This window comes from Carlito syrichta, unplaced genomic scaffold, assembly GCF_000164805.1.
Source record: "Carlito syrichta isolate Samal-C Ts95f unplaced genomic scaffold, Tarsius_syrichta-2.0.1 Scaffold309784, whole genome shotgun sequence".
NCBI classification, from domain to species: Eukaryota; Metazoa; Chordata; class Mammalia; order Primates; family Tarsiidae; genus Carlito; species Carlito syrichta.
In genome coordinates, this window is record NW_007253880.1 from 1,162,531 (window position 1) to 1,173,753 (window position 11,223).

Here is an 11,223-nt window from a genome sequence, read left to right on the forward strand (position 1 = left end):
AAAAAAAAAAAAAAGGTGGGGGTACAAATTCATGAAATGTAAAGAAATGGAGTCACTATATGTGTATCATGTTGACCAGAAACAAGGAGTGGAGTCCAAAGTCATGAGACCCTTCAATATGAAGGTAGCCCCACAGCTGTGAAGGCAGCATGCCCTCCAATATGCAGTATCAAAGTCAAGAGAGACAGGTTCTCCTGTCTGGGCGTTTTGGAGGGTGATGGCACACTCAGGGGAATTTAGAGCAGGTGAATGCTGATTTTGCTTCCAACTCAATTTTTCTGCCACGTTCTAGTGTGTTCTTGAAGGTAATTCTAAAAGCAGATGTTTAAAAGACATGTGATGGTGATGACATTTCTATGTGTGTCATCAGCTAAATGACAGCTTAGGAAGCACAGTGTTTATATTCATGTATATGTTGGGATTTTTGTTGAAAAGCAAAAATGGCAGTCATGGTTGTCATGTAGGTCAGAAGCCTCAATGATTCTATGGCCAATCTTCTTGCAAATGTGACAGCCATGTAAAAATCAGGACATGTCAAAATGGGAATGGTGCCAACTGGCTTCTTGGGAATGTTAGAAGGAATCATGACTGTAATTGATGAGACGAGATCAGTATGTCACTAAAGCAGAGTATATTCTGCTGTGCAGATGATGACCAGACAAGTTAGAGTGAATGGTTAAGAGTTTCCTAAGACCTCCTGGAACACCTTGCCAGGTGTTGCATCAAGTTCACCGGCTCTTGCCAGCATCTTTCTACTTCTTCCTTGTTTCATCTGCCTTCTTGGCAGTGTTTGGTTCTTGTGGTCTTTTATTTTTATTGTTTGACTTCTTTTCTTAGCTCCATAAAGTTCACCATGTGTTTATTGTGGTGAAAGCACAATAAACTTGCTTAATAGAAATCAGGAGCATTAATTCACTGTGTTAGTGTGTACCGTACCCATATTGCTGAAAAAAATACCCAGCAATAAGAGCCAGATTGCTTAAAAATATTCAGGAAGTTTTGTAGGGGTGGCTCGGGGGTGAGGCAGAACTTTCTCAGAAGCAAGATTTGACACGAACCAACCAAGGAGTGTACAGAAAGTCTTCCCTTAATGTCGCCGACAGTTTCATGGAAACTGCAACTTTAAGCAAAATGATGTCTAATGAAACCAGTTTTACCATAGACTCATTGATAAAAACAAGAGTTAGGCTCCTGCGGCGTATTTCTGGTCACAAAAGAGTCACCAAACTTCTAAATAAAGACCCAAGACACTTCTAAAAGTAAACATTGACGTAAATGTGAGCTGTATGTACATTTAAGAAAGATGAATAAAAACAAGTTAGGTGATGATTTATGCCCAGTTACTCCAGTTCAGGGTCTTGGGTGGCCAAAGCCTGTCCCTACAACTTCGGGCATAAGGTGGGACACAAGCCTGGACAGATCACCATCCCATTGCGGAATGACTCAGACACAGCCACACTCAGACTGGGACCATGTAGACATACCAGTGAACCGAACATGCTCATCTTCGGGATGTGGGAGGACACTGGAGGACCAGGGGGAAACCCACACAGACACAGGGGGAACACAGAAGATGCCACACAGCCAGGGGCCCTGATCAGGAAGCCATTCTTTTCTCATCAGGGTTATAATAAAGCTACATTGAGCACAAGGACATTGTTCAAGGACCAGCTTGCTGTACTATTGTGTACAGGACTTAGATAGTCATCCTATTGTAGGTTTTGTTGTTCTGCTTCTTAAAGAAGAATTAAATTGCATCTGGGAGCAGCTCTTGAAATTGATCTAGAGTATAAGCTGACTTGCATGCTTTTTGGGAAAGAAGTTAGAGGACTGTGTATAAGGAGGTTCTCCCTATGGTTAAGCCTGTTTCCTGACTTTTGAATACATGGGTCAAGTATTTATTACTCTTCTGGAAGCATTGCATCCTCTGAAAGAACTAAGCCATGGCATCTAAATCTACCTACTCCATTGTAGGCACTTGGAAGCTGAAGTTGTGATTTCCCCAGAATTAAACAGTGAATTTTCAGGGCTGTTGGGACTAAATGCATTGCTTCTCTTCCAAGCCAGAATTCCTCTGCAAGGCCATTTTCCAGCTCCCCCCACCTTTTTTTTTTTTTTTTTTTTTTTTTTTTGAGTCTAGGTCTCACTCTGCAACTCACGCTGAAGTGCAGTGGCGTAATCACAGCTCACCGCATCCTTGACCTCCTGGGCTCAGGTGATCCTTTTGCCTCAGCCTCTCAAGTATCTGGGCCTACAAGTGTGTGCCACCTGCCCGACTAATTTTTTGATTTTTTTGTGGAGATGAGGTTTTGCTGTATTGCCCAGACTGGTCTCAAACTCCTGGGCTCAAGCAATCCTCCCTCCTCAGCCTCCCAGAGTGCTGGAATTACAGGCATGAGCTACCATGCCTGGGGCCAATTTCCCCCCTATTTTGAAATGAAGATTTGGGCAGCCTAATAGCAAGGTGTGACTCGTTGCATCCATGGCTTGGGGTCGGCATGTTATTACCTGTTGAACTAACATGAATGATCTGATAACACTACATTTTGAATTGCAACTGAAGGTGTTTTGATTTTAAAAAGCTTTTTTATTCATTGTAAAAAAAAATTCTAGCTAGAAGCCCAAACTTCACTTGCATATAGCCTACTTATGTAGCAAATCTCACTTGTACCCCACAGCTCTAAAATGAAAAAAAATTTTTAAAAACCAAGTGCAGTTTTTAAAATCTCTCTACACCTGGAGGTCATCTAATTGCCGAACTGCCCAGCTTCCTGTTTCTAAGCTTTCAAGAGATAGTGACAGCTGGCAAAGGAATTTTGTCTGGGAAAGCATTTGTTAACAGAGCAGAATTGGAGATGCAGCCACTGCAGCCCACTCTCCAGAGTTGGCATAAATCAGACCAGAGTGCGAGTCACAAAGTCCAAGTGAGCTCAGACATTCACATAAATGGTAATATGTCTTTTTGGCAATTTTTTTTTTCCAAAATTACATTTGATTTCATTTAATTCTGTCTCCTCTGCCCCTGCAGTTTATCAGCCACAGGGGTGTGTGGGCTCATATTTGACATTCTAACCAGGTGGAGCCTGTATCTGCAGTTCTTGCCATGGAGCCTGGACATTGGTTAGGGGTTTGCACCATCTGCCTTGGTTGACAAGGCGTTTTGGAGGCCACTGACACAGGCAGCCGTGTTGTCAAGATACTGAATCAGCAGGAAGTTGCTTGGACCAATAGAAAAAAAGACGTGGGGTAAGCCTTTCAGCGGAGTCTTCCGGCTGGTTCTTTCTGGCCGTGTGAAGTCCTGTTGGCTTCAGAGCAAGTTCCTCACGTGGCTTGCTGGGCTGTGCCAGTGTGGCCAGGTATACTCACAGCAGAACTTGCTGACAGAGGCGTGTACGCTGGCACTGAGAGCCTAGTGTTGTCGTCAGTCACGGCTCATCAAGGTTGGTCCCCAACTCTGTTTGCCACAGGGTTAGCTCAACTCTGGTGACATTTATTGTTTTTTTCTCAAGACCCCCCAAAATCTAGAGTTGATTTTTTTTTAGGTGTGAACTCAAGAGATTTAGGGAATTGTTTAACAGGACCTTGGAAATGTACTCTTCAAAGTAAGAGGGAAAAGAGTAAAGATGGAAGATGAAAAGCTGTAAAAGTTGAAAGGAAGGCAGCGCCAGGCCTGCAGGCACCTGGCTACCCCCTAGCTGGTCAGTAACCTGGGCTACATCAAGTCTTTCTGAACTTCAGTTTCTGTGTCCGTGAAATGAGAGATTGGACCAGGTAATCAACTTAAATTGTCAATTTAGGCCAGACACGGTGACTCACGCCTCGAATCCCAGCATTTTGGGAGACCAAGATGGGAGGATTGCTGAATCCCAGGAGTTCAAGACCATCCTGGGCAACACAGCGAGTCCTTGTCTCTATAAAAATTCAAAAAATAAGCTGGGCGTGTGGCACATGCCTGTAGTCCTAGCTACCTGGGAGACTAAGGCAGATGGATCACCTTAGCCTAGGATGGTAAGGTGGTGGTGAGCCATGATCGTGCCACTGCATTCCAACATGAGTGACAGAATGAGACCCTGACTCAAAAAAATAAAATAATGTTCAATATAAAGTTTCCCTTTATTTGTTCCCCACTCAGTTTGGTGCTTTAGGTATAATTCTTTCTAATGTAGCTTTAGGTTGAGTAAATGTGGTGGGAAACAGTAGCAATCTTCATGTATTTGAAGGGATGTCATTGGAATGGGATTTAGTCTGTTTAGCTCTAGAAGGCAGAGATGGAACCAATGGTGGAGGCTATGGAAAGGAAGTTTGGCTCTAAATAAGGAGGAACTGTCCTCAGAGTGCCTCTCCTACTCTAGATGGAAACACTGTATTGGGCTCTAGCCATGCCAGGCATTGGGAATCTTAACATACAACTCCTGCCCTGGGCAGGCTTATGGTTGAATAGAGCAAGATGGGACGATCTGGGCAGAAGTGAGATATGTCTTAGCAGTAGAGCCAGCAAGACACAATGGGAGTGACGGAGTAAAAGAAATCAAAGATGGCTCTTAGATGTTTAGCATTTTCCAAGACAAGGAAAATGGGGCAGGGCAGGAACAGTGACATTAACTTGGACCCAATGAGCTGGCCGTGACTGCTGGACATCTCGGCAGCCATATTGAGTAGGCATCATGTTGTGTGATGGACGTTTCTACAACCGTAGTCTATACTAATAAACTTTAAATGGTCTGCTTTAGCCTCTGAAAATGATTTGCTGAACAAGCGCCTGAAGCTCGATTATGAAGAAATCACTCCTTGTCTTAAAGAAGTGACTGCAGTGTGGGAAAAGATGCTCAGCACTCCAGGAAGAGCCAAAATTAAGTTTGACATGGAAAAACTGCACTCGGCCGTTGGACAAGGTAGGCTCGATTGGGAATCATTGGCATCATCCCTCATGGATGTTGGGGGAGGAATATAGAAGGAAAAAAATTCAACAGTAATGCAAGTGGCTATCTGTCTTCTTTTTATCACATCTTTACCTAATCTATTTCCAGATACCTTAGTTAGTTGACATGAGTTTCATCCCCTTTCATGATTCCTTTTCATTAAAATTCTCAGAAGACCAGGAAACAGGAAGAAGACAGAAAAACCCAAGGGCTTAGTTGCCTACACACTGGACAGTGGTATGATGCTATACTCTGAATTCATTCGTAAACTAGCAGCTAATTGTGTGACTTCTCTCCGAGTACTCTAGGGAGACAACAGAGTGTTGAGCACAGGATTCAGACAGGTGGTCCCAGATTTAGATTCCAGCCCTGCCACTTACTTTGCAGTGTGATCTTAGGCAAATACCTTAACCTGAGCCCTGGCTTCCACATAGGTAAGATGTGAGTGATGACAGTAGCTGTTGCCAGAAGCACCCAGCATGTGCTTGCTATAGCATAGACCTTGGAGAATGGGCAGAATTTGCTGAATTTTCATTGTGGTCTGCTAGTCTGAACTGCTGCTGATCCAAGAAGAGGTATGAACAGAACTTGACACTAAGCCGTTGGAAATGCTGACAGTCATCCCAATGAAAAATGTGGACTTACATTTTGCCAATCTGTTTTTCTTGTCTTGTTTTTTTTTTACTAATTCATGTTTACTGTATTTTATAAAAATATCAGTCTTTAAGTAGATTGGAAAATGTTAAAAAGGAAACAATAGATCCTTCACAGATAGTTTGAGGTACATTTTAGAGCTTAGCTTCACTGATTATTAGTGTACAAGAAAACAGTGACTTCTTTTACATTTAAAATTTTTTTTTAGAGACAAGGTCTTGCTCTGTCACCCAGATTAGAGTGCAGGGGTGCAATCATAGCTTGACTACAGCCTCAGTCTCCTGGGCTCAAGCAATCTCCCACCTCAGCCTCTTGAGAAGCTGGAACTACAGCATATGCCACCACACCTTGCTAATATTTTTTGGGTTTTTTGTAGAGACAGGGTCTCTGTTACACAGGCTGATCTTGAACTCCTGGCCTCAAGTGATTCTCCCACCTTGGCCTCCCAAAGTGCTGGAATTGCAGACTGGAATTACTGCACCCAGCCCAGTGATTTATTTTAAAGTGTATATTAAGGTCTGCTAGCAAGAGTTAGAAGCCTAGAGAGACTAGTGCACTTTTATTGCTACTGAGTTCTGATTGATCTAGTCATGAATAGTCAAGTGTTTAGAATAAGGGTTGCAAATATATATACTATATGTAAATCTTCCTCTGACTTTATCAGTTGTACACTGAAAGAAGATTACATATACAGTCATTATTTATCTCCAAGAGCATTATCAGAGCAAAGCAGTTTTCTCTGTTGTAGTCTTTTAGGCATTTTTACACAGTTTTCTGAGTTTCAACAGCATCCATTTTAGTAGTAATATGTTGTTATTGCTAGTTTTGTCTTTCCCTTTCTATAGCTAAGGAAACAGGCTTAGGACAATTGAGTAGTGGCTCAAGACCCCAGAGCGGGGCTAACACTGCAGCCTGCTGGGGTTCTCACCATCTCCTGGTGAACAGACCTCAAGAGTGCTGTTCTCAAAACTGGAAATGTATGCAGGGTTAAGATGAGGGTTTTAAATTAGCAGCAGCTTCCAGTGTGACCTTCAGCCAGTGCCCTCAGCCTCTTCTCTGGTAGACTGAGAGGCTTGGACCGAGCCAAGGGTCTGGGAGCTCCCTTCTAGGTCTGCTGTTCCTTGCAACTGTGGGGGTTGCTGGAGTCTTACCCTGTGATACCAAATGGCCTCAGATTGCTGATAAAAAGGGAGAAAGGGGGAAGAATGAGTCTGTTCTTTCCTTTTTCCCAGTTGACTAGATGGCTCCAGGTGGTTTTGCTTCTGCACAGGGTAAATTGCTCGGGTTTGTGAAAACTATTCCAAATATTTGAGCTTCTTAGTTTTTCATCATGAATTTTATGAGGGGGCTAACAGAAATTCTCTGGGAATCTGCCCTCCATAGTGAAGTTGCACGTAGATGATTACACATTTCACGTAGTGGGTAAGCGAATGCTGACCTGGGGTTCCCCTTTTTCCTCACTTTTTACTGCAGAAACTTGTCCTCACTTTTTACTGCAGAAACTCTCTCTAACCATCAAAGGGGCTCTGTCAACCAACTGGTTTCAACACAAAATTTAATGACTCCAACCAAATGACCACTATCCATTTGTAGCTCAGAATAAATACATGAGATTATTAATAAATCAGAACCATACCTTTGACCTTTCAAGTGGAGGCCCAGTCAGCTTGGAGACCTCAAAAGTGAGGACAGTCCTTGTGTGGGCAATGAGACCTTTCCTCTTAGTGAGATGACCCCTAAGCAACAGAAGTAAAGGAATTTATAGCATTTTCTAAGTTAAAATCAGATAGGGCTGGGCTCAGTGGCTCAGACTGTAATCCCAGCGCTTTGGGAGGCCAAGGTGACTGGATTGCCTGAGCCCACGGGTTTGTGACCCGCCTGGGCAACTTGGTAAGACCTCATCTCTACAATAAATAAAATATCAGCCAGGCGTGGTAGCGCGCGCCTGTAGTTCCAGCCACTTGGAAGGCTGAGGCGGAATGATTGCCAGAGCCCAGCAGGTCGAGTCTGCGGTGGCCAGGAGTGGCCACTGCACTCCAGTCTGGATGACAGAGTGAGACTCCAACTCAAAAAACAAAAAAATCAGATAGGAGTGGCAGAATTAGGGCATCCACTCAGAAGAAGAAGAAATAATTCTGTGATATTTTAGACAATTCCTTCTCTAAAGTTATCTAGATAAAGCTTTATAAGCCGGAACACATCTTTCTAGGAAACAGATTGCAGAGTGGCCTCCTAAGCAGCCGGCAGTAGGGCCAGATACAGACTCTGCTTACCTTTGACCCAGCAATGCCATTATAGAAACTTACTCCAGAGCTTAATCAGCCAAAGGTGTACTGCAGTGAGAAGAATGCTTATTGTGGCATTGTTTAACAGCCAAAGCAAAACCTAGCCATGTGACCATCCCACTTCATGTTTCTAAAAAATGACAGAGTAAGTAAATCTGTATTTACTGATGTAAAAGCTGTCTGAGATAAGTTGTTAGTATAAAAAAAAGTATAGTATAGCAGGGTCTCATGCATAGTTGATATTCCTGTATTGGGTATGCATATGCAGATATCCAAGGTATAGGTTTTGGATGACCATAAGACTTGGGTCACCTGGAATAACCATGGTTTATGATTCTTGTCCTGGTCAAGTAATTTACAGCCATCCTCCTTTTCTTTTTTTTTTTAATTATATATATTTTTATTTTAAAATTGTAGGGTACAGTTGAGTTAGGTATACAAATATTCATTGTGCAGGTACCCTTGTTGATGAGGTGTACCCCACCCCCTTCCCCAGACAGATATTGACTACCATTAATCCAACCTCCCTGCCCCTCCCTGACCCCCCCACCATAGTTTCCCACCACTGTCAATCCTTTTCTTATAGTATTATGGTAGTTGTTCAAGGTCCACTTATGTGTGAGAACATGTGATACTCAGATCTTTGTTTCTGTGAAAGATCAGTCAGTATTATAAACTCTAATTCCATCCAGGTTGCTGTGAAATTCATGATTTTGTTCTTTTTTATGGCTGCATAACATTCCATTGTATATATGTACCACATTTTTTAATCCAATCTTCTTTTGATGGACAGCACAGTTGGTTCCATGATCTTGCTATTGTGAACAATGCTGCGATAAACATACATATGCAGGTATCTTTTTTATAGAGTGATTTGAGTTCTTCAGGGTATATTCCCATTTGGGGGATTGTGGGGTCATATGGAAGGTCAAATTTTAGAATTTTTAGGAATCGTCACACTGATTTCCACAGAGGCTGTACTAGTTTACACTCCCATCAACAGTGTAGAAGTGTTCCCTTTTTGCCACATCCTCTCCAGCATCTGTTATTTTTTGAGTTATTGTTGATGGCCATTCTGACTGGAGTTAGGAGCTATGTCAGTGTAGTTTTAATTTGCATCTCCTTGATGATTAGTGAGGCTGAACATTTTTTCATGTGTCTGTTGGCTGCTCATATGTCTTCTTTTGAGAAGTGTCTGTTCATATCTTTTGCCCACTCTGTAATGGGGTTGTTTGTTTTTTTCTTTTCACGCTTGAGTTCCTTGTAGATCCTTGATGTTAGGCCTTTGTCAGACATGGAGTTGGCAAATATTTTTTCCCAGTCTGTGGGCTCTCTTGATGGTTTCTTTGGCTTTGCAGAAGCTTGTCAGTTTAATGAGGTCCCACTTGTCTATCTTATCTCTTATGGCTGTGGTTTTCGGGTTTTGCTCAGGAATTGGTTGCCAGTTCCAACTTCCATAAGGGTGTGTCCTGCATTTTCGAAAGTTCTTATGGTTTGAGGTTTTACATTTAGGTCTCTGATCCATTTAGAGTTAATTTTTGTGTATGGGGAGAGATAGGGGTCCTGTTTGAATCTTCTGCATGTGGTCAGCCAGTTTTCCCAGGACCATTTACTGAATAGGTTCTCCTCTCCCTGGTGGTGGGTGGTGGAGGCTTTGTCGAAGATGAGTTGGTTGAGAACTTGAGGTTTTGCTTTTGGAATCTCAATTCTATTCCATTGGTCTATATGCCTGTTCTAGCCATCCTCCTTTTTACTTTCAAAAGCTTCCTAGTTACGGGTGGTTTTTCTTTCTTCTTTATACCTGTTGTATTTTCAGAGGTTCCCCTGCCCCCCATTTAAATAGTGAGTATATATGACTTCTCAAGTGAGTAAAAATAAAAAATGGCCTTCTGCCCGCAAGGTTCTCCAGAGGCTTCTCTCTCAGGTTATGGGTGAAGACACACCGAGTATGGGGAAGGGTGTTCCAGGCCATTCCTTGCCAAAACATTGGGTCCTATTTGCATGACCCTGTGCTTTAAATCATAGGGATCTAAGTTTCTTCTTGAATACCAGAATATCTGGTACTATCTAGTGACACAGGCAATATTCTCTTCCTCCCCCCAAAAAAGGTCTGATAAGATAATGGGAATGATTTAGCAATAAAAGGAAATTTGACATCTCATAACTTGGGAAAATTTTCCAGCTTGAAAAAAAATGTTTTGTGAAAAAGCCCCACTATAAATCACTTATCACACTTATCTAATGAGGCTAGTCTTAAATAACATCATTGGCTTTAAGATAACTTTTCTTAGTTTTAGACAACATTTTAAATCACTTTGAGTATTTGAATTAATCATGTTTAAAACGTTGGATGGGTGATCTTGGGTTATTTTCTGGTCTTTAGCTCTCTCCTGAATGCCCACATGGCATGCTGATGTGGACAGTCCCTGCCCAGCCTCTAGACCCTTCTTCCAACCCACCTTGCAGAAAGACATCTAGCCAAAATTCCAGAACCTCAGCTTTGATTAGGCTCCTCCCTCCCCAACTCAAAAACATTCGGTGGCTCCCTAGCGCTACCAATGAAGTACAGGTTTCTTGCCCTCAATTTTACCTGTAGCTGGACTCAGTGGCTCAGCCTGTAATCCCGCGCCTTTGGGAGGCTGAGGTGAGTGGATTGCCTGAGCCCACGGGTTCGAGACCCACCTGGGCAGCGAGACCTCATCTCTACAATAAATCAAAAAAATCAGCCGGGCGTGGTAGCGCATGCCTGTAATTCTGGCTACTTGGAAGGCTGAGGCAGAAGGATCACTGAAGCCCAGCAGGTCGAGGTTGCAGTGGCCAGGAGCGGCCGCTGCACTCCAGTGTGGGCGACAGAGTGAGACTCCGACTCAAAAAAAAAAAAAATTTTTTTGCCTGTAACAAAACCCTTCCAGTCTTATCATCACCAACTCCTCTCTCTTACATGTACCCGGTACCTGAGGCTAATGTCATCGCTCATGGGGCCCTCTCACTGGTCTTTTCCCCTCATCCTTATGGCATGGCTCAAACAAAGGGTCCTGGGAACCCTTGATTGCTCAGTTAGAAATGAGCCTCCCCTTCCTTAACCGAGCTCTGCCTCACTGTGATTCTGTCTTGTTTGTGAGATCACATTTTGTGTTATAGTTTTTTATGCTTGATACTATTTCCTGAGAATGTCATTTATTGGCACTAGGTTGGGGCTCATGTCATATTCTTTAGTTTACTGCCTGCAGAGTCGAACACAGTTGGAAAATGATAGACTAAAAAATGAGAAGAGAGAGGGAAGGGCCTGAGAAAGGGAAAGTGAAGGGTGGGTGGGTGGGTTGGGGGGTGGATGGATGGATGGGTGGGTGAATGGAAGGGAAGGA

General features: G+C 43.0%; 1 protein-coding gene across 5 annotated transcripts in view; it reads left to right on the forward strand.

The window, feature by feature from the left end:
• The window catches only part of TBC1D1 (TBC1 domain family member 1), a 246,921-nt gene that overhangs the window by 198,483 nt on the left and 37,215 nt on the right, over positions 1–11,223 (forward strand). For all 5 annotated transcript variants that reach the window (XM_021717489.1, XM_021717490.1, XM_021717491.1 and 2 more), the window contains one exon: positions 4,731–4,892. In XM_021717489.1, coding sequence (XP_021573164.1) covers positions 4,731–4,892 — 162 coding nt within the window. The remainder of the gene's footprint in view (positions 1–4,730; positions 4,893–11,223) is intronic.